Source organism: Lampetra fluviatilis, chromosome 20, assembly GCF_964198595.1.
Source record: "Lampetra fluviatilis chromosome 20, kcLamFluv1.1, whole genome shotgun sequence".
In the NCBI taxonomy this organism is placed as follows: domain Eukaryota; kingdom Metazoa; phylum Chordata; class Hyperoartia; order Petromyzontiformes; family Petromyzontidae; genus Lampetra; species Lampetra fluviatilis.
The window spans coordinates 421,018-448,308 of record NC_136294.1 but is presented as its reverse complement, the minus strand read 5'-3'; the positions used below and the strand labels follow the sequence as shown (position 1 = coordinate 448,308).

Genomic DNA, 27,291 nt, shown 5'->3' with positions numbered 1-27,291 from the left:
ATTAATGAAAATAAAATAAAACAAAACAAAATAAAACAAACAGGCTAGGTGCACTTCCAGGACATGGTGCGAAGTGTGGAAAGCTCGCTCGCTGGCACAAGGTCACGGGACAGACCCCAGGCAGTTGCACCACCTGTCCTCCCTTACTCCGACAGGCAACAACCACACATTCACCCACACTTTAGCGCTTTAAAATAGCAAAGCAAAAACAATTGCGGCTCCCTCCAACTGCACTAATGCAATGCTTGCGCCTGCTTTCCTCCAACACGTTGTGGCAAATTCCTAATTGGTTTATTTAGCATGAGATCGTGTTGGAATAATCCCAATTCGTTAAACATAACCCTCCACCCAGCGATAGAGCCAATCAAATCAAGGTGTCACGTGGGCACATTTGTTAAGTCATCTGGTTAATTAGCAACAGCGGAGGGTAATGCCGAAAGGCAACCTAAATATTGGACAATTTATATACTGTACAATTTAAATGTGGCTGATGCCGGGTCGCAGCCCTTTATTAAAGACACACAGCTAAAATTGTTTCAGGGATGAATACACATTATCCTCAGGCGGTGTCAAAGAGTTAGGCCTCGTGTGTTGGTGGGTCGTGATAAGTGTGGTCGTGTGTTGTTGCTTGTGGCCCGCGGGCCGTAGGCTCTGCCGCCCTGCTGCTCCTTGTGTAGGTACAACAGATTATTGAACTTCTATCGCATCGTACGGAGCCAACCGCGCTAATCGGAGGTGCTCTCGACATGCACACACGGCAGGTAGAACGTCCCTGGTCGATACACCACCGTACGCGGTTCATCTGAACCGGCGCAATTCGCAAGGCACACATTAGCAAGGAGACATTGACTGGTGCATGCCCCGACATGCAGTGTTGTGCTCCAAGTGAAGATGCAACCTCCGGACACGTTACTGTCTTCTTTTTATTTTTGGGTCAATAAAATGTGTCGTAAACCCTCCTCCACCCGACACAGCCAACTTACAAAGTATATGCAAGGCCCAAGGCTCCCAGCAGCCCGTCCCTGCACAATTGTCAAATGTGTGTCGATCGCTCTGCAACATCAACATTGGGGCGTGTGTACGTCACGTGACAACTTGTGTCGGGTGGAGGAGGGGTTACGACACGCATTTATTTTCGCGATAGGACCCAAAACTCAATTACGAATCATAACATTGGTCGCCCAAGCGTGCACGTGTTACACGGAGCACGAACCGACTGGGGTTCACACAATTACACACAGATGGGCAACACACTGGGCCGCACGGCACGACGTGGGGCCGCGTGGAGTCGCAACAAGGGGGCTCACGAAGCCACACGGAGCCACATGGAGCCCTCGTAGAGCCACGTGAATGTACACAAAGACATAAGACAACAGAGACCCATCCACGACACGGAGCCACGCGGAGCCGCACCTCAGGTCCCCGGGCAGGCTGGGGTCGTCTCCCACAACCGAGTCCATGGCTCCGCGTATCCTGCACCTCCGTCTTCCTCCCTCCCATCAAACTCCAGAGACGGTGATGAATGTTTCTTTTTATAGATGACGAGAGACGCAGAGCGATTCCGGCTCGGAGTTGAGTGAGAGGCGAGAAGTTTTGTTTACGGCAAGTGGCGGCTGCGCTGAGGCAGCTGCGCGGGAGACGGAATCGGTCCGCGTTCAAACGGCGCCATTTGCGCGAGTAGCACGACGGGAGCGAGACCACGCCCCCTTCGCGTCTGGTCACGCCCCCACCATAGCTGGCCACGCCCCTTTCCGGTTGGCCACACCACCACCCCCTGCAACTGTCCGCGGCCGTTGCTTTCAGTCCTTTCACCACGCACTGGCCACGCCCCCTAAAGTAGACCACACCCCCTTGCGGGCGTGGCCACGCCTCTTTGACAGTTGGCCACGCCCCTCAGCGGCATGTGGCTGTTGTGTTGCCTTTTCTAGATTTGAAGCTTTCGTGACTGCAAGGATTCATACTCTCAGTTCTTTCGGTAAAGTCACGTAGGAAAAAAAATGAAATTAAAATTTATATTTATTTTTATTAATTTTAATTTCATTTTTTTACCTACGTGACTTTACCGAAATAACTGAGAGTATGTTGTGTTGTCGTTTGTGTTGAGCTGTTGTTTGTGGTTGTTGAGTTGTTGTTTGTGGTTGTTGAGTTGTTTGTGCTTGCACATCATTGCCAACGCAGGCTCGCCAGACGAGGCGTTTACCGGACTCAACCTGACCACGCCCTCCTCGCCCTCGACCACGCCCATCCACGACGTCCGTCATGAACACGCCCCCTCCCTCCCCGGCAGCGAATCAGGAAGTCGCGCCCAGTCAGGCCACGCCCCATGGCTGGCCACGCCTCTAACGAGACGAGAGGAGCGAATCTCGATTTGAAGTTTTCGTGACTGCAGGGATCACGTGACTTTACCGAAAGAACCAAAGAGTAAGAGGAGCGAAATAACAGTTCTTCAACTTCGTTGTCTGCGTCGGGTGGAGGAGGGTGTACGACTCACATTTTACTTAACGTGACCTGACCCAATAATAAAGATCATCGCATTGGCTGTTTAGAGAAGTGAGTGGCCTTGGGCCGGACACGTCACGGCTCAGCGGGGACGGTGGCCGCTAACGACAGAGTGGCAGCCAAAGCGGAGAGAGACGGAGGTCACGCTCGAGGGGGCGCTCACGGCGGAGACGGAGCCATGGAATCAGCTCGCGGGCAGCAGCGAGACGCGTGGCAACATCGCGAGACTGCGAGAGGTGTCGGCGGCTTGGGGTGGCCTTCACCCAGCAGTGGATAGACCATCGCCGATGATGATTGATGATGTGGAGGACACAAAACAGAGTTCTTGACGTGGCTCGCTCCTCCCGGCGTGGTCACCCGGGGCAGTGGCGCCCTCTGGCGGCCGCTGAGTGAACAGCAACGGGGCTCGAACCGGGACGCATTCACCTCCGAGGTCTCTCTCGAGCCGGCCGACAGGACACGGAATCCCGCCCCCCCCCCCCCACATTACACGCCGCTCACTCGTATCGTGTGCGGGCTGGTCTCCTCTGCAGCAACAACCTACCTGCTGTACTGCTATCGCAGGTGGTCGCAATTATCACGTGGGCTAGCGTTGATGCGGTCAGTCGCGGTACGGGGGTCACTTAGCAACGAGATCGTCATCATCAGTGACACACTCAGCAGAGTCGGCGATATCATACGCAGCAGCAGCGTTATCATAATCACATGCATCACAAGCATCATCATAATCAGCAGCATCAGCGAAATGATAATAATCACAGGCATCAGCAGTAGCATCAGCATTCACTGTGGGAAAATGAGCAGCCCCGCTTCGCACAAATTCAACATTGGGTCATCCTTTAGATGCCCTGGCCCCCGCCATATGAATGTGGAATCGCAGTCAATCGCATTTCCAGTCGTTTTCCTGGTAGATTGACCCTACCGGCGGTTGATAAGTCATTTGCAGAGAGAGCGTGGCTCGGGGAAGAGGCGGGGATATCCATGAAGGGAAGAACTGGGAAGACTCAGGAAGGACCGTGAAGAGCCATGAAGGGTAACGAAGGGTTGGGAAGGGCAGGGAAGGAACAGGGAAATTCGGGAAGATCCGGGAAAGCGGTCCGTAAGGCGTAATGTAGGGACTTTATTGGCTTCACCTCACGTGTACAGCGCCGTTACACCGCGGACGCAGAGAACGGGCTGTAACCCATCGAGATCATCATCATCACGGGCACCGTCATCACCCCGCTTATTGCCATCATCATTATGAAACATCACATACATCACCATCACGGATAGCGTCACGAACATCATCAGCATACATCCTCATCAGATACATCAGCAGCATCATCACAGTTATCATCATCATCATCATCACATGCGTCACCATTATTATAAGACATCATCATCATTACCACATTATCACATACATTAGCATAACTAATAATGACATCACATACATCATCATTATCACCGACATCATCATTACACACACCATGACAGGTATCATCAGGGTCACCATCACAAGTACCATGATCATCTTCACTATCATCATCACAAGTGAGGGTCAGCTTTGAGTTTCTTATTAAAGGTCGAGTCATACAAAAATATTCATCATAAACAACAATAAACAACAGCATCAAGAGTTAAATCAATAGTACGGAGTAAACATCTGTACATGGTCCTCTTCTCGGTGGAGCTCGCCTGGACTTTGTTGAAACCTCAGAGAGGGGGCGTCTTAGGGACTCTTTGGCGGGGGGGGGGGCGCAGAGATTTCTCGGGGTCCCTCTGCGTGTCCGGGAGGGGGGTGGGCGGCTCCTTCCCTCTGCAGGCGAGACAGAGGCGCCCCCATCAGCCCACTCACTCACTCAACTCATCCACTTCGTGTGCCACCGGACGGAACGGATCGAATTCCCATCACGTTCTGCGTTGGGTTTGCCATGAGGGATTCTTAGTCGTTGTCATCATCGGCCATGTTGTGTCCTCTGCCGGATGAAGGCCTGCTCAAGTCATCACCGCCTCTCACCATCCTCACGATACAACAATCCATTGAGCACCTCACCACGGACTGATTTCGTCGCTCCGTTTCCTCGGTGAACGTCCCCTCGAACGCATTCCATTCCTTGGCCGGATTACTAAAGTGTGCGTGGTTGGGCAACGGCAATCGATGATGTGAGTGATGGGACGCTCTTTCCCCCAGTCACAGAATCACACAGAGACACATGGACTCACATGGAGACCCGCAGACTCACACAGAGACTCCTTAATTCTCTAACGAATCTCCTCTGGCCGTCCACTCCACCCCATGGGTGGATGCATGACTGGTGGGATAGGAGGTTGGCTGGCTGGATGGCTGACTGCATGCGGAGTTTCCTGGTTGCTCGGTAGCTCAGTGGGCACCTGTTGCCTGGTCGCCTGGTTGCTTGGCTGCCTGTCTGTCCAGTTGTCCTCCGAGTTGACCCCTGGTAGCTCGGTTGCCTGGTTTCCTAGTTGCCGGTTGCTTGTCTGGTGTTGTCGTCGGCTGATGGTAGACACCTGCTCGTTTAGCTCCCCAGTTGTCCACCTGTCTCCCTGGTTGTCCCCTGGTCACCCAGTGTCGCTGACACTTGATTGGACACGTGGTCACCCAGTGTCTCTGACACTTGATTGGACACGTGGTCACCCAGTGTCGCTGACACTTGATTGGACACGTGGTCACCCAGTGTCGCTGACACTTGATTGGACACGTGGTCACCCAGTGTCGCTGACACTTGATTGGACACGTGGTCACCCAGTGTCGCTGATACTTGATTGGACACGTGGTCACCCAGTGTCGCTGACACTTGATTGGACACGTGGTCACCCAGTGTCGCTGACACTTGATTGGACACGTGGTCACCCAGTGTCGCTGACACTTGATTGGACACGTGGTCACCCAGTGTCGCTGATACTTGATTGGACACGTGGTCACCCAGTGTCGCTGACACTTGATTGGACACGTGGTCACCCAGTGTCGCTGATACTTGATTGGACACGTGGTCACCCAGTGTCGCTGATACTTGATTGGACACGTGGTCACCCAGTGTCTCTGATACTTGATTGGACACGTGGTCACCCAGTGTCTCTGATACCTGATTGGACACGTGGTCACCCAGTGTCTCTGATACTTGATTGGACACGTGGTCACCCAGTGTCGCTGATACTTGATTGGACACGTGGTCACCCAGTGTCTCTGATACTTGATTGGACACGTGGTCACCCAGTGTCTCTGACACTTGATTGGACACGTGGTCACCCAGTGTCTCTGATACTTGATTGGACACGTGGTCACCCAGTGTCTCTGACACTTGATTGGACACGTGGTCACCCAGTGTCTCTGATACTTGATTGGACACGTGGTCACCCAGTGTCGCTGATACTTGATTGGATACGTGGTCACCCAGTGTCTCTGACACTTGATTGGACACGTGGTCACCCAGTGTCTCTGATACTTGATTGGACACGTGGTCACCCAGTGTCTCTGATACTTGATTGGACACGTGGTCACCCAGTGTCTCTGACACTTGATTGGACATGTGGTCACCCAGTTGTCCACCTGTCCATCCGTAACGTTCTTGGTTGCTTGGTTGCCTGGTAGCCTGGTTGTTGTGGCTGTCAAAGTAATTTTCCACCTGCCTGTCTCTGTCTGTGTTTGTCTTCTCAATTGTCCATGTGCCCTCCCGGTTGTCCATCTGTCTGTCCCCCAGTTTCCCCAGCAGCCCGGTCGTCCGCCCGGCGCGCTGTCAGTTGACGGTGGACACCTGGTTGCGCTGCAGGCTGTACTCCTTGGCCTTGAGGCGCAGGCTCGCGATGCTGCTCGCCATGTGCACCCCAGGGCCCGGGCCGCTGACCGCGCCGCCAGAGCTGTACGCGGACATGGCCCTGAGACGCAGAGACACGCAGTGAGACGACCGCGCGGGGACACGGGGACACGCGGAGACACGCAGGGACACGGGAATGAGGTATGCAGGGAAGGGGAGGGAGGCGTACAGGAATAGGTTGGAGGGAGCGATGGATGGAGAGAAGGGAAGGATGGATATAGGGTTGCAGTGGAGATGGATGTAGGGAGGGAGTTGGGGAGTGAGTGGGTCAGTGAGGGAGGTGGTAGATGAATGGAGGAGGGATGAATGTGGGGAATGAGTGAGTTGGTGAGTGAGCAATGGAGGTGGTGGGGATAGGGTAAGAATGGGATCTCTCACCCCCCACCCCACTCCCCCTCCCCCCCGCGATACCCGTAGGATGCGGCCGAGGCGGGAGGCCAGGAGAGGAAGTCGGGCGCCGCGAGGGGCGCAGGCCGGGCAGCCATCGGCTGCTCGACGGCGGCTTCGCCGCTCGCGGCGAACACACGGCCCGCGCTGCGCGTGGCCAGCAGCGCGCGCTCGTTCCGCCGGAACTTGGCGCGGCGGTTCTGGAACCACACCTGGGGAATACACACACACACACCTGAGCCACGTAGAGACACACACACACACGTGGAGACACACACACGTGGAGATACACACACACCTGAGCCACGTAGAGACACACACACACGTGGAGACACACACGTGGAGATACACAAACACGCGGAGACAAACACGCGGAGACACACACGCGGAGACACACACACGTGGAGACACACATACACGCGGAGATACATACACGTGGAGACACACACACACGGAGACACACACACGTGGAGACACACACACACGCAGAGACACACACACACGTGGAGACACACACACGCGGAGATACACACACGTGGAGACACACACACACGCGGAGACACACACACACGCGGAGACACACACACGCGGAGACACACACACGTGGAGACACACACACGTGCGCCACATGGAGACAACAGCCGCCATTCGCCACTAAGGGGCCGTCCATAAATGACGTCACGTGATTTTAGACGATTTTTGACCCCCCCCCCCTCGTCACACGGCGTCACAAAAAGTCAGACCCCCCCTCAAATATTACGTCACAAAGCTCTGCCCCTCCCCCCCAAAAAACATGCTTCAAATCGCTATAAACTATTGTCATTGTAGTGCGTATTTAATGTGCCGCTGCACTCTGATGTTATAGGAGAAAACATTTATCAAAAAGTCAATTTAATTAAGTAGAACGTGTTGTCTATATTTATTTAAAGTTGCACATTTTTATGTGACGTCACATTTCTCAAACCCCCTCCCCTCGTCACACATCGTCACAAATGTCTGACCCCCCCCCCCTAGGTGCGTGACGTCCTTTATGGACGGCCGCTAAGTGGCAGTGATGTCACCACGGCGCCTGTGCCAGGCCAGGTGCACTTTGAGGCCACGTGAAGAATCGAAGGCTCGCTGCTGACAGGAGGTCACGGGACGGACCCAGGTGCCATGGTTTGACTGACCGTGATGACTGGCAGATGTATCACCTGTGCTCCATCCCTCTCTCCTACCCCCCCTGCCCCCTTTCTCGTCACCCCCCCTCCCTCTACCCCCCCCCCCAACCTGCACGCGCGCCTCGCTGAGGTTGACGCGCCGTGCCAGCTCCTCGCGCACGAACGCGTCCGGGTAGTGCGTGCGCTCGAACACGCGCTCCAGCGCCGCGAGCTGCGCGCTGTTGAACGTCGTGCGGTTCCGCCGCTGCTTGCGTCGCCTCTTGGCCTGCTCCGAGCCCAGGGCCTCACCTGGAGGCCAGGGCAGAGGGGGGTGGGGTGGGGGTACAGAGAGAGAGGTGGGGGGGGGTACAGAGAGAAAGGTGGGGGGGGGGGGGGGTACAGAGAGAGAGGTGGGGGGGTACAGAGAGAGAGGTGGGGGGGGGGGTACAGAGAGAGAGGTGGGGGGGGGTACAGAGAGAGGGGGGGGGGGTGCAGAGAGAGGTGGGGGGTACAGAGAGATGGTGGTATAAAGAGGGCAGAGAGAAGGGACATTTCGCGTGTTAACATCCACGCGAATGCTGACCAGAAGCAACACAAGAGCATCGTTTAGCCGTATAAGGTAGACATCTTGAACAGAGAGGGGGAGGGAGAGGGGAGAGTGGGAGTTGAGGTCCGGCATCAGTGAAGCCACGACACTCAGCTCTGATTCACTGACTCAACATCACTCAGCACTCACTCCACGCCCACTCAAGAACAACACGGTACCACTCGGAAGTACGTAGAGACGCATCAGCAACCCACTTTACTGATTTACTTCGATTCATAAGTTTGCTCATTTATCCACGACGCGCCCACACTGAGTTAAGGGACTATCGTTTTTCAGGAGGCTTCTGCTGCTTCGTAGTTTTATTTATTCGATTTCAGCCAATTCATGGCGAGTCGTGTTTATTATTATTATTATTCACGTGGGGAGTAAACCGGAGCACCCGCAGATAACCGCATGCCTTGAGCGAGGGGGAAACACTGTATCCCCGTACTGATGGAATAAACAGATGGCGATTATACCACTTGCTGTACCGCCTTGTCCTGGCGAGCGAGGCTACGGCCCCTCCTCTACGCCCACCCACGTGAAGGGGGCTTCACACCCCGTCTGTGTGTGATCCACCAACCCTCCACCACGCTGGGTTACACAGACCACGTGCAGCAGCGTGGGCCACCACCACCTCCCGGCTAACCACCTCCCGAGCCCCGCAGAGCCCCTGGGGCGCAAAGATCTCTGCGTAAGACACCGACCCCTCGCCTGACGATGCATCAGCCGCCATCTACCCACTGCTGGGTGAAGACCTCCCCGAGCAGTCTGTGTCGCCGTCACGCGATGCCACCGTCCAGCAGGCTTCTCGCACACGGGGGGATTTCAGCGCTCCATCTCCACGCTGCCTTCACCCCCTGTTCCGTTATCATTGTTTGAATGCGAGTCGAAGAATTAAAGTCAGAGTGACTTCCTACTCACACGGTGCTCATCTCCCGCTGACAGCCCTGCAGAGAAAGTGGTGGACATTCCACATTCATATGGCGGGGGGTGATGGAGTCTCTCCAAAGGACCACCACTTGATGTTTCCCACAAAATGGTATGTATTTTACCGACCTCCGGAAGGAAAGACTTGGTGATGGTGGGCTGAGTCAACCCATGCCTCCACCAGGAATTTAACTCGCAAACATTTTCTGATCGAGGGCGCCGAGTGGCCCTCGACACAGCGGCCACTGCCGTCGACACGACACCTGCCACGCTACACGCAGCTCAGGCACGCTCATAGCTGACACGACAACAGCAACAATGGTCACAATAGCTGATGTTACAGCTGCTGTGTGAGCATCAAGGTTACAGCTATTACAATACTGGCACGTGGCCGCGTGGACACGTGATGGATGGAGTGAGCGGCGAGCAGCGGCACGTGTTTGGACGGGGGGGCAGGGCGGGAGGGGGCTGGGGGGCAGAGGTGGGAGACGGGGGGAGCAAGGGAGACTAAACTAGATACGAGGTACTGTATACGATTCATCATCATGGGCCATGGTTTATCCACTGCTGGACGAAGACCTTCCCCCGCCGCCGCGATCCGCAACTGGATGTTGATTTACCATAAGCAGGAACACATCCACGTGGAGTGACAGCCCAGATCTTTCTACCGCCACGAGTTGACGTACGGTCACTGCCGAGAGCGTAACGAGTCTATGGATATTCTCGCTGTGCAAGCCCATGGGTATCTGTGTGATTCCGTGGGTCTCCTTGTGAGTCTATGTGTCTCTATGTGAGTCGGTGGGTCTCTATGTGTCTCTATGCGAGTCGGTGGTGACCGGGCTGAAGACCATCAAGCCGCTACACATGGTATGTATGTTGAACTTCCTTCGCACCGTGTGTCGCCAACCGTGCCGATGGGAGGCGAGGGTACTCGCTGTGGTTGGGACTGCGATCTGGATGCGAACCGAGGTTCCCAGCGGAGCCGGCTCCGCGGCTCTGCCCTCGGAGCTCTTTCCTCTCCCTGGAACCCGCTCCACCCCTCGATGTTATCACTCCGTGCCTGTCACCATTCTCCGCTCTTCCGAGTCGTGTCGTGGCTAGCGCACTGTGGGGAGTGGTGGCACAGTGGTCGAATGTTTGAACCGTTACCGAGCCTCCTCTAGGTCGATTCAGCCTTAAATGAGGATTTGGTGGGTTATGCAATCATCGGCGCTGGGGAGACAAAGGCGGCGGGGCATGGTGCTGGCCACCCACCCACCCCCTCGTTTGCTGTGTCGGCCTTCATAGGTGGTACTCGCTAACAGGACTTGCCCCAACAGTCTGTTCAAGGCTATACGGGGCAACTTTGTCATTGTCCCCTGCTATCCTGTCGTGTGCTCGCCGAGGGGAGGCGCCCTCTGCAGACTCGTGCGCCGCGCGCAGAGCGCCGGTTGTTGCTGGCCGCTTGGCGTCGTGGGCCCGTGCTCAGCAGCTCGCGGGTCGTTTCGGCTCCCCATGAATCTGATGACAGTGACGACAAGAATGTACGGTCCTCTGTGATTCCACTGCTAGATGAAGGCATCTTGTGCAGGGAGTGCGGTGGGTGGGCAGGACCGCTTCAGGTATCGCTCGCCACTGATGTCAGCCGTGGCCGGGAACCCAACTCGGGTCACGGGGGACTCAGAGCGCAGAGGTACTACTAGCTAACAAGACTTGCCCCAATAGTTTATTGAGGCTATTCGGGGGATCTTTACATGTGTCTTGGTGGCCACGCTGCACGTGGCGGCCCGTCATCCAGCATTGCGGTGGTGGCAGTGGCAGCGAGGGTTGTTGGATCACACAGAGATGTTGCTCCGTGGTGGGCGTTCGGGTGGAGCCGCATCCGCCTCACTCGCCAGGAGAAAGCGGCAATCTCCTGTGTTCCGTCTCGAGAGGGTTGCCCATTCGCCCACGTGGGGATTCTCCGGGTGATCCGTTTCCTCCCACGCGTAGAAACACTCCATTGACGGGACATATCGAACTATATAGAGAAACGCAGAGCTTGGGCAACTGACAGTAGCGAGGGTCCGCGGCGTGGCTGCTCCCTCCCAGCTTTGTCCGTGGCCCCTCGGCGAGCGAGACGCGAGTTGCGCGAACCTCGACTTTGTAAGACTCACAAAGTCGTCTCATTAACATGACGGGAGGAATGACCGCCCGCAGAGTCGCGTCGTGTTGTTGTTACCCCGCTCCATTAGCCAGGGGAGCCTCGCTGAGTCTCGGGACTCTCTCTCGGGAGGGTCCTGTCCGGGTTTCGCAGCCGCTTCTGCTGCCGCGTGCGATCCCAGCCGAGGAGTTTGCCGGAGACCTCCCAGCGCTGCGAGGTTTGGCCCCAGTGCCCGCGCTGCGAGCCCCGCAGCAGCTGCAGCTGCAGCAGCAACAGCAGCAGCAGCTGCAGCAGCAGCAGCTGAGCCGCGTTCACTCTGCAACGGGGCCTTCTTCTAAGCACTCCGAGCCCAAGGCTCTGTCCCTGCAGGGGTCATCGGACTTGTGCCACCGCGCAGCTCCCAAGCGTTGAAGCTCGTTGCCGTCGCTAATGAACAAGACGACAGAGTCGTGAGCGATGCACCCGCCTCTTCAAAGTGGCCTTCGCCCCCGCCTCGTCCTGCCGTTGAGCCCGCAGGTTCTGTTTGCTGCCTGCTTCCCTTACACGGTGGCGCATTGGGATCTCCAGATTAAACGCGCCTTACAAATGTATATAATTATATAATATTCTTCAAATCCTGATGATACATTATTATTAGTAGTAGTAGTATTAGGACGGTGGAGCGGTGGTGCACATGCGGTGTCTGTAGTCGTGTCGCCGCTGGGTGGGCTCGCTGTGCGCGCTCCACCGACGTTCGGCCACGTCACGACGCGTCGGCCCCAGCGCTGGGCTGTCTCAAGTCGTGGAGGAGGCGAGGGAGGGATGAGAAGATCGGGAGAGGAGGTGAGAGGGAGGGGAGATGAGAGGGCGTGCGTAAGGGAGTGAGTGGGATTGTGTGTTTGTGAGTGGGTTGGTGAGTGGGAGAGTGAGTTTTTGAGTGGGTTGGTGAGTGGGAGAGGGAGTTTGTGAGTGGGTTGGTGAGTGGGAGAGTGAGTTTGTGAGTGGGTTGGTGAGTGGGAGAGTGAGTTTGTGAGTGGGTTGGTGAGTGAGTGAGGAGGAGGAGGAGGGGAGTGAGTGAGGAGGAGGGGAGTGAGTGAGTGAGTGAGGAGAGGAGTAAGGAAGTGAGTGAGTAGGGGAGTGAGTGAGTGAGTGAGGAGGGGAGTGAGTGAGGAGGAGGGGAGTAAGGGAGTGAGTGAGGAGGGGAGTGAGTGAGTGAGGAGGGGAGTGAGTGAGGAGGGGAGTAAGGAAGTGAGTGAGTAGGGGAGTGAGTGAGTGAGGAGGGGAGTGAGTAGAGGGGTGAGTGAGTGAGTGAGGAGGAGGGGAGTGAGTAGAGGGGTGAGTGAGTGAGTGAGGAGGAGGGGAGTGAGTGAGGAGGAGGGGAGTAAGGAAGTGAGTGAGGAGGGGAGTGAGTGAGTGACGAGGGGAGTGAGTGAGGAGGAGGGGAGTGAGTAGAGGGGTGAGTGAGTGAGTGAGTGAGGAGGAGGGAAGTGAGTGAGGAAGTGAGTGAGGAGGGGAGTGAGTGAGGAAGTGAGTGAGGAGGAGGGGAGTGAGTAGAGGGGTGAGTGAGTGAGGAGGAGGGAAGTGAGTGAGGAAGTGAGTGAGGAGGGGAGTGAGTGAGGAAGTGAGTGAGGAGGGGAGTGAGTGAGGAAGTGAGTGAGGAGGAGGGGAGTGAGTGAGTGAGGAGGAGGGGAGTGAGTGAGGAGGAGGGGAGTGAGTGAGGAGGAGGGGAGTGAGTCAGTAGAGGGGTGACTGAGCGAGTGAGGAGGAGGGGATTGAGTGAGGAAGTGAGTGGGTAGGGGAGTGAGTGAGTGAGGAGGCGAGTGAGTGAGGAGGAGGGGAGTGAGTGAGGAGGAGGGGAGTGAGTAGAGGGGTGAGTGAGTGAGTGAGGGGGAGGGAAGTGAGTGAGGAAGTGAGTGAGGAGGGGAGTGAGTGAGGAGGGGAGTGAGTGAGGAGGAGGGGAGTAAGGAAGTGAGTGAGTAGGGGAGTGAGTGAGTGAGGAGGGGAGTGAGTGAGTGAGGAGGGGAGTGAGTGAGGAGGAGGGGAGTGAGTAGAGGGGTGAGTGAGTGAGGAGGAGGGAAGTGAGTGAGTAGGGGAGTGAGTGAGTGAGGAGGCGAGTGAGTGAGTGAGGAGGGGAGTGAGTGAGGAGGAGGGGAGTGAGTAGAGGGGTGAGTGAGTGAGGAGGGGAGTGAGTGAGGAGGGGAGTGAGTGAGTGAGGAGGGGAGTGAGTGAGGAGGAGGGGAGTGAGTGAGTGAGTGACGAGGGGAGTGAGTGAGTGAGGAGGGGAGTGAGTAGAGGGGTGAGTGAGTGAGTGAGGAGGAGGGGAGTGAGTAGAGGGGTGAGTGAGTGAGTGAGGAGGAGGGGAGTGAGTGAGGAGGAGGGGAGTGAGTGAGGAGGGGGGAGTGAGTGAGTGAGGAGGAGGGGAGTGAGTGAGTGAGGAGGGGAGTGAGTGAGGAGGAGGGGAGTGAGCGAGTGAGGAGGGGAGTGAGTGAGTGAGTAGAGGGGTGAGTGAGCGAGTGAGGAGGGGAGTGAGTGAGTAGAGGGGTGAGTGAGCGAGTGAGGAGGGGAGTGAGTGAGGAGGAGGGGAGTGAGTGAGTGACGAGGGGAGTGAGTGAGTGAGGAGGGGAGTGAGTAGAGGGGTGAGTGAGTGAGTGAGGAGGAGGAGAGTGAGTAGAGGGGTGAGTGAGTGAGTGAGGAGGAGGGGAGTGAGTGAGGAGGAGGGGAGTGAGTGAGGAGGGGGGAGTGAGTGAGTGAGGAGGAGGGGAGTGAGTGAGTGAGTGAGGAGGGGAGTGAGTGAGGAGGAGGGGAGTGAGTGAGGAGGAGGGGAGTGAGTGAGTGAGTAGAGGGGTGAGTGAGCGAGTGAGGAGGGGAGTGAGTGAGTAGAGGGGTGAGTGAGCGAGTGAGGAGGGGAGTGAGTGAGGAGGAGGGGAGTGAGTGAGGAGGAGGGGAGTGAGTGAGTGAGTAGAGGGGTGAGTGAGCGAGTGAGGAGGGGAGTGAGTGAGGAGGGGAGTGAGTGAGGAGGAGGGGAGTGAGTGAGTAGAGGGGTGAGTGAGCGAGTGAGGAGGGGAGTGAGTGAGTAGAGGGGTGAGTGAGCGAGTGAGGAGGGGAGTGAGTGAGTAGAGGGGTGAGTGAGCGAGTGAGGAGGGGAGTGAGTGAGTAGAGGGGAGTGAGGAGGGGAGTGAGTGAGGAGGGGAGTGAGGAGGAGGGGAGTGAGTGAGTAGAGGGGTGAGTGAGCGAGTGAGGAGGGGAGTGAGTGAGTAGAGGAGTGAGTGAGTGAGTAGAGGGGTGAGTGAGCGAGTGAGGAGGAGGGGAGTGAGTGAGGAGGGGAGTGAGTGAGTAGAGGAGTGAGTGAGCGAGTGACGAGGGGAGTGAGGAGGAGGGGAGTGAGTGAGTGAGGAGGGGAGTGAGTGAGTAGAGGGGTGAGTGAGCGAGTGAGGAGGGGAGTGAGTGAGTAGAGGGGTGAGTGAGCGAGTGAGGAGGGGAGTGAGTGAGTAGAGGGGTGAGTGAGCGAGTGAGGAGGGGAGTGAGTGAGGAGGGGAGTGAGTGAGTAGAGGGGTGAGTGAGCGAGTGAGGAGGGGAGTGAGTGAGTGAGTAGAGGGGTGAGTGAGCGAGTGAGGAGGGGGGGGCTTGCGTGAGAAGTGTTGCCGCCTCGGCTGGTCCCGGGGTGACTTCCCGGCGCCTTCGCACATCTGGTACCCGCTAGCCTGTCTGCCCGCCAGCCCCGCCCCTCCCCCGCTCCCAGCGCCAGCCCCGCCCCTCCCCCGTGCTCACATTCGGCCCCGCCCCTACCCCCACGCCTGGGGAGGCGATTCTCTGACCCAAGGGGAGGGGTCGTGGTTGATGGAGGGGGAGGGAGGGGGGATGCCCCCACCCAAACCTACGTCACAGTGACCACCAGCACGCGCGTGTCGCTGTGGACATCGACGCCGCTGGGTGTGGGGTGAAGTGCGGCTACTCCCAGACGCCTGGCTGGCGTGGAAGAGTAGACCAAATACACTCTGGAGGGGCTCCAGAGCGCCCTTTAGTGCACTCGCGAGGCTGCGCCTTTAACTTACAACTTTACGCACAGACACCCGCAAATAAAGACAAAGATCCCCCGTGTGGCCTTGAACAGACTGTTGGGACAAGTGCTGTTAGCCAGAACCTATGAAGGCCAACACGGCACCCCAGGGCGTGGTGTGGCCGTGATCATGCTCGGACGCCTTTGTCTTCCCAATGCTGATGTTTACACAAGACGTCGAACTCGGGTCGCCCGGTGTCGTAGAGCAGCGCGCTGACCACTGCCCCGCGACTTCCCACAAACGAACACAAAGACACACAAAGACAGACAACGACACACAAAGACACACAAAGACAGACAACGACACACAAAGACACACAAAGACAGACACACAACGACATCATCAGGAACACAACTCCCACATGGGACCGGAACAAGAGACCCCCCCCCCCACCGCCAAGAGCCCCGCCCCTCGCCCCCTGCGTGGGACTGAGCGCGTCCCACGTGAGCACACATCTCTACCGCAGGCAGAACACCATCGCATACACCATCACACACACCATCACACCATCACACACACCATCACATACACCATCACATACACCATTACACACACCATCACACCATCACACACACCATCACACACACCATCACACACACCATCGCATACACCATCACACACACCATCACACCATCACATACACCATCACACCATCGCATACACCATCACACACACCATCACACCATCACACACACCATCACATACACCATCGCATACACCATCACACACACCATCACACCATCACATACACCATCACACCATCGCATACACCATCACACACACCATCACACCATCACACACACCATCACATACACCATCACATACACCATTACACACACCATCACACCATCACACACACCATCACACACACCATCACACCATCACACACACCATCACATACACCATCGCATACACCATCACACACACCATCACACCATCACACACACCATCACATACACCATCGCATACACCATCACACACACCATCACACCATCACACACACCATCACATACACCATCACATACACCATTACACACACCATCACACCATCACACACACCATCACACACACCATCACATACACCATTACACACACAATCACACCATCACACACACCAACACACACACCATCACACCATCACACACACCATCACACACACCATCACATACACCATCACACACACCATCACACACACCATCACACACACCATCACACCATTACACACACCATCACACCATCACACACACCATCACATACACCATCACATACACCATTACACACACCATCACACCATCACACACACCATCACACACACCATCACACACACCATCACACCATCACACACACCATCACACACACCATCACACACACCATCACATACACCATCACATACACCATTACACACACCATCACACACACCATCACACACACCATCACACACACCATCACATACACCATCACATACACCATCACATACACCATCACACCATCACATACACCATCACATACACCATCACATACACCATCACACCATCACATACACCATCACACCATCACATACACCATCACACACACCATCACATACACCATCACACCATCACACACACCATCACACCATCGCACACACCATCACATACACCATCACACCATCACATACACCATCACACACACCATCACACCATCACACACACCATCACACCATCACATACACCATCACATACACCATCACACCATCACATACACCATCACATACACCATCACACCATCACACCATCACCATCACCCACACCATCACACACACCATCACACCATCACACACACATCACACCATCACCGACACGCGTGGTCTATCCCACAGCCCGCTGCTGCTGCTGCTGCGAGGCGGCCCCCGTCTGGGCAGCGGGAGGCCTCTGGGACGAGCCCAGGGGCGGAGCGGCAGCCAACGGCGGGAGCGCGGAGACGGAGCCGTGAACTGGGCTCGTGCCAGAGACCTCGGGAGAGACGGCGACGGCTTGGGGCGCCCTTCCACACCCAGCAGTGGATAGCCCATGGCTGCTGCTGCTGCTGCTGCTGATGATGATAAGCGTAATATTTCACAAACCTTCGCGGAGTCACATGATGGTGGAACTCGTCTGTGAAGTATTATCGTGGTTCGGCGAGCCGGAGTGCTGATGAGACACGGAATGTCGAAATCGGTCCCAGACTGCTGCTTGTGCCGAAGCAATGCCGCTGAACAAAATAAAATATCTCGCGGGGGGCTACGTGCGGTGCGAAAGAAGTTCAACAAACATACCATGCGATTTGTTTTTATACATCTGGAGATCGATGCTGGGTAGCCGCGAACTTCTCCCCTTACGTAGTGAATCATTCTAGATTGTCATTATAACAATTATTATTACTTCACAATTCTCTACTTAACTACCCAGGCCAGCCAGTCGTAGGACCTTCTCAGGAGGCCGCTGCTACATTTGGCTTCTTATTTTACGATGTTCAGCAAATGCATGATGAGTGGTGTTTATTATTAATGATGACGACGACGAGTCGTGTGTGTTATTCTACACGTGGGGAGGGAACAGGAACACTCGGAGATAACCCCGCGCCTTGCGCGAGCGGGAAACACTCTATCCCCGTACAGATGGAATAACAAACAGATGGCGATTATCCCACTTGCTGTACCGCCTTCTACCTGGTGAGACAGGGTATGGCACCTCGACCCCGACGGGAAGGGAGTTTCACTCCCCATCTGTGTGTGATCCACCAACTCTCGCGACTGCCTCCACAGCGCTGCGTAGCCACTACGACCGCCCGGCAGGACGAGTGTGTCTGTGTGCACGTGTCTGGGTGCGTGTATCTGTGTGCGTGTGTCTGTGTGCGTGTGTCTGTGTGCGTGTGTGTGTACGTGTGTCTGTGTGCACGTGTCTGTGTGCGTGTGTCTGTGTGCGTGTGTGTACGTTGGGTACGTGTGTGCGCGTGTCTGTGTGCGTGTACGTTGTGTACGTGTGTACGTTGTGTACGTTGGGTACTTGTGTAAGTGTGTGCGTGTGCGCACGTGTCTGTGTGCGTGTGTCTGTGTGCGCGTGTCTGTGTGCGTGTCTGTGTACGTGTGTGCACATGTCTGTGTGCGTGTCTGTGTACGTGTGCGCGTGTCTGTGTGTGCGCGTGTCTGTGTGCGTGTGTGCGCGTGTCTGTGTGCGCGTGTCTGTGTGCGTGTGTCTGTGTGCGTGTCTGTGTACGTGTGTACGTGTGTGCGCGTGTCTGTGTGCGTAGGGAGCGGTAGTGCAGCGGTTAGCGGGCTGCGCCACGAACCCGGCGACCCGAGTTTGATTCCTGCTCATGGTCAACAACAGTGGCGACTATGTGAACCGGTCCTGGGCCTCCCCTCGGTTGACTCCGCCTCAAATGAGCATCTGGTGCGATAAGTAAAACATCGCCACTGGGGAGACAAACGGTTATAACCACCCACCCCTTCGTGTGCCGTGCCGGCCTTCATAGGTGCTCGCTAACAGCACTTGCCCCAACAGTCTGTAATATACTAAGACAAAGACCCCCCATATAGCTTTAACACGCGCACACACACACACGTACGTACGCACACTCGCACACACACACACGTACGCACACACACACACACGTACGCACACTCGCACACACACACGTACGCACACGGGAGCTCAGCCGAATTCCCACGGCAGTGTCGGCCATTAATCTGCCTTTGACATTGACCCCCAAGTGTCGGGCAGCCCCCCCCCCCCCCCAGTGCAGGGAGACCGGAATCGTGAGTCGCACGGATCGTGGTGCCCTCGGTCTTCTCCGTCTTCCTCCTGGAGCTGATGATGATGATGATGACGCAGAACAACAGCTGTAATTTCACATGGAGGTGGTTAATGAGCCAGAGGATTGCGGAGTCAGGAGTAGCGGCGGAGTGGGGGGGGGCATCGCTCTGATGATGCCTCCTCCACCTCCTCCTCCTCTGTGTTTGTGGACCGGGCACTGAGTCTGCGTTCGAGGCTCCATGGATCATACTGCCGCAGAGTTTTTACATTCCCATTTGTGCATCGGCATCATCATCATCGGCATCATCATCAGGTATCCGCAGCTACCGCTGCTGCCGTGTTCTGGCTCTACGAGCCTCGCTCATTAACACTGAACCCTGATCATCCTGAAGATGCCTTTGTCTGGCTCTGGGAGCGCAAGGCATTGATACTGAACCCTACGAATTCTATACAATTCTCAATACCACCATCAACAGCCATGATCGATGCACTGCTGGATTAAGGCCTCCCCGAGCTCCCACTTCTCACGATCATGCGATGCCAACAATCCGCCCAGCACCTGCGTTCGAACTGATTCCATCGCTCCATCTCCCTGGGGGACGGATTCTCAGTTGCGTTCCATTCATTGACTGCCACTCCGTTATTAGTCTCGACAGTCGGCTATCGCCCTCCCTTCTGCCCAAGCCCCACTCACTTCTCTTAGCAGTCTGGACGATGCCATCAAGCCACGCGTGTCCTCTAATCCACGTGCTCCTCTTCATGCCTCTCACTACAAAGACGCGATCTCTCCGTGCGTCCGTCCTCATCGTGGTCTATCCACTGCTGGCTGAAGGTCAGTGCGATGCCATCAAACCCGCGTGCGTCCTCGAACCCACGTCGCTCCCCGTTGTGCCCCTCTCTCGCTCGCGCACGAGCGCGGCCCCGACTCGCCACGCGATCCACGAGCCCAGGCCCAGACGTCTCCGGCGTCGGTTCCACGTGCGGCCAGCAACGGGCGAGCAAGGCGGGAACCATGGGCAAAGATTGTGGTGGCCAGCTCGCCCGCCGGCACGTGCCCGCGTAGGCGACGGTGCGGCTCGCGCGGGCTGCCCGAGCGGGCACCGCCGACTCCCCCTCCTGCCCCGGCACCGATCGGAGTCTCGCGCCTCATGGCAGAGCCAAGCGACTCACCAACACGCACACAGCCACAACAACCACAACAACCACACAACCACAACAACCACAACAACCACACAACCATAACAACCATATCGTTACTACAAATAAAGACAAATAAAAACAGGTTCGTTTACCGATTCAAGCCCGCTGAGCTATGAGCTATTTTTCGGAGGCGACCTGGCCACACATAATAGCGCATCAAAGTGGCATAGATCATCATCCTAATCATCATCACACTTCTAGTAGCAGCCAACTAATATAAACGCATGTTTACAATTGTGGAGGGCAAACCCAAAGTACCCCGAGAAAACTCCACGCGACGAGCCGGAGCGATGTCGAGAAGCCCAAACAACATTTTGGCAATTTTGTCCGACGTTTCGGCTCTCACACCACGGGCGATGACGCCCACACTCTGCCTGGGCTTCTCCTCACCCCTCCTGCTCCTCCACGGCCGCGTCGTGACGACAAACAACATCGAGCTGCCGCGTGTGGCCACGTGACGGCTTCATGTGATGGACTCTGTCGCTGGGTGGTGGAGGGTTATAGTCAAAAAAATGACATTGTACCGACACCACGATCTACAATGAAAGAGAAACGAAGTCATGAATCGTGAATATCGGTCTTGAACGCCTACGTGTAACGTTACGACGAGAGGACTGCGATGCATGCGGCTCTTCAGGAACTGCTGGTGGTTTTTTGCGTGCAAAATGCTCGAAAGGGTCCGTGCGCGCGCTCTGTGAGCTCTGTGAGCACGCGCACGGAGCGCGCTCTGTGCGGAACTTAGCACGGTGCTCGCTAACAGCACTTGCCACGACAGTCTGGTGAAGCTACGCGGGTGACCTTTGGTTTGAAACTTGGGCCGCACGTAGCCCGGGTCGCGTCTTTCCGCGTTGACCACCATCGCGGTGCCCGGCGAGCCGCGGAGGTCGCCACAGCGGAGCCACGGCGGCTCGCGGAACAGTCCGCCCGGCGCTGCCGCTGCCGCCGCTGCCGCCGCTGCCGCTGCTGCTGCTGCTGCGTGCCAGCGGTGGAGGTGGTGAACAAGCACGGCCAACCACAACCACTCGACGGGTTCGTCCCATAACACGCGTTAAAAGGGAAAAAGATAATAGGCGACGTTTCGGGCAATGGCTCCTCTCCATAGCACGTGACTCGTAGAATAGGTCTGGGAGAGCCGCCCTGCGCCGCCTGGCGCGGCTGCCTCGACGAGCACGGTGGGCTGCGTGCGGCACGGCACACGCACGGCACGTGCCGTCGTGAGCCGCACGGCACCTGCTGCGCGTGCGAGCAGCGAGGAGGAACCCCGCCCCGCGCTTTGCGCGAGGGGACAAGACGACGACGCGGCAGTCATTGTTATGCCTCTATTGCTCTCGTGTAATAATGTCACCGTGTTCATCATCATCACAATCGAGCAACTGCGCAAGTGGTCGTGCTGCTGCTGCTCTGCATCTCCGAGGTGTGCCGGGCTGTGCCGCCACGCCTTGTCCGGCACGATATCCGACGTTTCGCTCCATGTGCTGGGAGCTTCTTAAAGAAACTGAATTAAATTATCATCATGATCATCACCTTACGAGGGAAGTATGGAAAGTTGCTTGACCGACGTTCTGCCGTTCACGCGAGAATCAAACTCACGACGAGGACGTTCACGGGAGGCAATCGAAGTCGCCAAGGGCGAGGAGGGGATTCGAAGTGATTGGTGCGTCGTCGTCTTTGGTGGTGATGACATTCGCTCGTTTACCCAGGACAGCCTCGCTGAGTCTCAATGCTCTTTCTCAGGAGGGTCCTGCCAGGTTATCGTAGGTGGGGGGGGGCGATGTTGCTGCTGCCGTGTGATCTTAATGGAGTAATTTTCAGGTTATTTTTTCTAGCATTGGGATGTTGGTCAATACCGGTTGCTTTGGGGGTGTGTGGAGGTTTTAGAAACTTTGGGAGGCGCCGGGGGAACACGCAGAGTGCGCCTCTGTGAAGTGGGAAAGCGGCGCGGGACAGATATCGCGATGCCACTGATGTTAGCCGTGACCGGGGATCGAACTCAGTTGACCGGGTCAATAGCGCTGTGCGCTGACCGCTGTTCGTGAATAAGAGTATTACGCCGTGTGTCCTCTACACTGTCCTCTACACTGTCCTTTACACTGCTGATGGGACTCGAGAAAGGCGAAACTGCTCCACATATCACTGCTTACATGCTGCATAAAAGCAGATCAACCCACCAATCAACCCTTCAGACTGTTTCAACCCCATACACACTGTACACCCACCACTGTTGAAGTCACAACAGCACACTCGCTCACACGCTCACCCACTCACGCACCCATGCATCCACCTACTCGCACACTCGCTCACACGCTCACCCACCTACTCGCCCACTCACGCATCCACCCACTCACTCGCTCACACGCTCACCCACCTACTCGCCCACTCACGCATCCACCCACTCACCCACCCACTCGCTGGCCACACTGCAGGTCACTTCACTCGCTGCTCAATTCCCTCGCACTGCTCCTCTCTGGAACTCCCTCTCCCACCATCGCCACCGGCTCTCTCCCCCACGCTCGTAGAGCAATAACCGTGCTGCTCCATTCACGAAACACGTTACACTCTCATCGTCGATTACGACTCTGAATATTCCGTTTGTCGCTGACCGCTCGATGTTTTGGGTCTTATGAGCCTGTGCTCAGGAACCCCGATAAAGATCAAGCCAGGCCCTCAACCCACACCCGATGATCTCGTAAACCCCCACCAGGTACACCGGTATCAAGATTCAAACCCCGATGCTGGGCCGTGAACGACAGCTCTGTTCCTCGGCTCCAAATCATCCCAGAGTCACTCTCCCTGGAGTCGTACTCCCGAACGGATAAAGACACAGATCCCCCGGATAGCCATAATAGGCCATTTGGGCAAGTGCTGTAAGCTAGCACCTAGGAAGGCCGACACTGTGGTACACGAGGGGGTGGGTGGCCAGCACCACGCCCGGGCCAATGTTGCAACCCCTACTACAACCGCTACAGTTACACCACCACTACTACAACCCCTACTACTACACCACCACTACTCCAACCCCTACTACTACACCACCACTACTCCAACCCCTACTACTACACCACCACTACTACACCCCCTACTACTACACCACCACTACTCCAACCCCTACTACTACACCACCACTACTACAACCCCTATTACTACAACCCCTACTACTACACCACCACTACTCCAACCCCTACTACTACACCACCACTACTACAACCCCTACTACTACACCACCACTACTCCAACCCCTACTACTACACCACCACTACTACAACCCCTATTACTACAACCCCTACTACTACACCACCACTACTCCAACCCCTACAACTACACCCGTACTACTCCAACCCCTACTACCACACCCCTACTATTACACCCCCTACAACTACACCCCTACTACTCCTACTACAACCCTACTACTACAACCACAACTACTACAACTCCTACTACTACTACAAGCCCTACTACTACAACCCCTACTACTAATACTACAACCCCTACTACTACTATAAACCCTACTACTCCTACAACCCCTACTACTACTACTATAACCCCTACTACTCCTACACACCGCACACTGGGAACTCGACGTGGCCGCGCCCTCCGACGCGGCCACGCGGCTGCCTGCTGCCCCGGCGCGGCCCCTCGCACCGACTCCTCCGACTCCTCGGCGCGGCAGCTGCGGCCACAGCCCCCCCCCCCCCATCAGTGTATGTGTGTGTGTACGTGCATGTATGTGTGTACGTGTGTGTGTGTTTGGCAAGGTGTGAGGTCCAGTGTATAAATGCGAACTGTTATATTCTATAAATGGTCAATGTTTGCATACGTGTCATTACGTTTTAGCTGTGTGTGTGTTTGTATGGTGGGGAGTGGTGGTGTGGTGGTTGGTGCCACAGCGTTGGAGTGACGAATGCACGGACTCACGCCCGAGTCCCAGCGTCGCCTCGAGTAGCAACTTCACTGAACTCCGAGCGGCACCACGTGGCGAGGAAGGAGCCGATTCCACTCACGCAATCCACCTCGTCGCCACCTCCTCCACCTCCTCCTTCTTTACCTGCTGCACATTCAACCTCCTTCTACACCTCCTCCTCTCCTCCTCATCCCTGCGACTCCTCCTCCACCTCATCCTCCCTCTTCTCCACCCCTCCTCCTCCGCCCCCTTCCGCTCCACCTCCTCACACTCACACACGTGTGAGTGTGAGCGAGTGACAATTATCTGAATCGGTTCTGGGCCTCCTCTAGGTCGATTCAGCTGCAAATTAGGACTTGGCGTGGTGTGTAAACATCACATACACCTGCCCCTACAGTCTGTTAAGGCTATACGGGGGATTTGTGTATTTAGTGTGTACATATTACGTGTATCGGTATCAATAGATGTGTGTGTATATACATACACACACACAATGTGTGTGTGTATGTATATACACACACACAATGTGTGTGGAGCGTTAGCGTAGCACTGACGATTACCTGAACCGGGCCTGGGCCTCCCCTAGGTCGACTAGGTTTCGCTCCGGATGGCCGCTGCAAAGTATGATCTTGTGTTTTGATTGGGCGTGCTGATCTTTAAAGGTGTTTAGAAAATGTTTGATACTTCGACTGATGCTCCTACTGCTGTTGTGGAGTGACTCATGCAGCCAGCTATGGCCGCAGGGTTTGGTAGTACATGTTGTTTATGCCGTTTATTGTGAAATTTCGGTCACAGTTCCTATGGTCACTGTTACATTGATTTTATGAATTTATTTTGGTGATTTCGAAAAGTTTTTTGGTTTGGCCATGTTTGTTGTAGTACGGAGTTAGACTGATGGCTTTAATCTAAGTTGTCTTGTGGTTGTTGTTGTTTGACTTGCATCCCACTGGGATTTTTTAAACGCAGCGTTGGTGTACGGTGCTTTTTCTGGAATATGTTTTGGTGTTTTTTCCTGGATTTTTCTGTTTGCGCATAGTCACATAGTCACTTTAAGATGTTTTCTTATTCATGTTTTTGTTTTTTGTTTGTTGCGGTTGCACCCGATTCAAGAGCCGAATGGCTCACAGGGCTATACCTAATACATGAAACCGAAACTGAAACGGACCCAGCGACCCATATTCGATTGATGCGAACGACTGATAACAGTGACAGCGAATAGTTGAACCGGTCCTGAACCCTCCCCTAGGTCGACTCCGCCATGAATAATTCCCTCTTACGGTGTGAAACATCAGCACTGGGGAGACAGCCCGGACGTGGTCCCAGCCACCCACCCACCCTGTCGTGTGCCGTGCTCGCTAACAGCACTTGCCCCAACAGTCTCCGATAGGCGTATCGGATAATCGTTGTCTTTGTTGTGTTATTGTAAAGGACATGCATGGGTGTACAGGGCTAGTTCTACATGTGTACATTCGCATATCGCAGCGGGTGTTGCCCGCTTTCTCTCGGCTTCAGCGTCACACTCCACGGGAGGCGAATGACTCGGTCACCGCTGCCGCTGCTGCTGCTGCCGCCCTGAGCCCGGGGCCTCAACTCGGACCCCGCGCCCTCGGCTCTGGGGCTCCGCGGCGGTGCCGAGACTCGGCTCCTTGCGGCGCGAGGAACGACGCCCCCCCCTCTCTTTCTCTCTCGCCCCCCTCTCTCTCTCTGGTCTTTTCTCTCTCGCCCTTTCTCTCTTTCGCCCTTCGAGGACACCGCGGGGGGTTTCCATCATCCATTCGCGGGGAGCGCGTTCGTGAAACGCGGACTCTGCGATGGTGACGGCGTTCGTTTGCACTGAGCCCAAACGCACCGTGCTCAACGTGAACACAGCAACGATCCCCGTGTCGCCTTTAACAGACTGTTGGGACGAGCGCTGTTCGCGAGAAGCACCTATGAAGGCCGGAACGGCACACGGGATGGTGGTGTGACCAAAATCACACCCGTGCAGATGTCTCCCCCATTGCTGACGTTTTACACATCGCACCAGGTACTCGTTTAAGGCTGAGTCCACCTTGGGGATGGCCAGGACCAGCTAAAATATTCGTCGGGTTCGCAGCGCAGTGCGCTAACCGTTGCGTCACCACTGCCCCAAGGCGAACAGACCGCGCAGAGCGCTCGCGAGCCCTTCGAGAACGCCACCATAATTGCCACCAGTCACGCGGTGACTGCGTGTCATGGTGGCAGTTGCCTTGGTCTAATGGGCAGCACATCGGACTTTAATAATCCAGAGGTGGCCGGTTCGACTCCATCTCCTGGCGCGGCAGTCTAAGCCACGAGCGAGGGAGGGAGGGAGAGTTTCTGGACCACCCCGCGTCTGTTCCCCGGCAGGGTCACAGTCACCATGATGGGGCACCACAGTTCGTCTATGATGGGCAGGTGGCGCGCGGTGGGGTAAAGTGTGGGTACGCCATCTCTCCCAACACGTCTGCTCAACGCGAAGGAGTTGACCAATTAGCGGTTCGCTCTGGAGGATGAACTTCCGCTAGCAGTGTCGTGAGCGAGCAATTGCGGGGCTACGCATCTACCTGCTATGAATGTAGTGGGGGGAGCGGTGGCGTGTGTTCGTGTGTGCAGGTGAGCCTGCAGGCGAGTCGGTGTGCAGGTGAGTGAGTGTACTTGTGAGTGAGTGCATGTGAGTGGGTATGCAGATGAGCGTGCAGGCGAATGAGTGTACCTGTGAGTGGGTGTGCATGTGCCATGCGTACAGAGACACGGACCCTCTCGATGTGGGTCATAGTTCGACCAAAACCCGAACCCTGTAATACGCAACACAGGACGATCACTGGCGTCGTTATTCTCGTGCTCGTGTGCGTCACCTGCTATGCTCAAGGAGGCGCCGTATCCCGAAACGTCGCCTATTATAGAT

General features: G+C 55.9%; 2 protein-coding genes across 4 annotated transcripts in view; both read right to left on the bottom strand.

Annotated features, from left to right (window-relative positions):
- The window catches only part of LOC144937791 (uncharacterized), a 63,586-nt gene extending 61,846 nt beyond the window's left edge, over positions 1-1,740 (bottom strand). For both annotated transcript variants that reach the window (XM_078865253.1, XM_078865254.1), the window contains exon 1: positions 1,414-1,740. In XM_078865253.1, coding sequence (XP_078721379.1) covers positions 1,414-1,460 — 47 coding nt within the window. In that variant the 5' untranslated portion in view covers positions 1,461-1,740. The remainder of the gene's footprint in view (positions 1-1,413) is intronic.
- Positions 1,741-3,609: 1,869 nt separating this feature from the next.
- The window catches only part of PRRX1 (paired related homeobox 1), a 32,437-nt gene continuing 8,755 nt past the window's right edge, over positions 3,610-27,291 (bottom strand). Inside the window, exons 2-4 of one of the 2 annotated variants that reach the window (XM_078865244.1) lie at positions 7,971-8,149; positions 6,726-6,913; positions 6,089-6,375 (exon numbers count right to left, since the gene is read on the bottom strand). In XM_078865244.1, coding sequence (XP_078721370.1) covers positions 6,237-6,375; positions 6,726-6,913; positions 7,971-8,149 — 506 coding nt within the window. In that variant the 3' untranslated portion in view covers positions 6,089-6,236. Of the gene's footprint in view, positions 6,376-6,725; positions 7,335-7,970; positions 8,150-27,291 lie in introns of those variants that run through there. The other variant, XM_078865243.1, reaches the window with a different exon arrangement.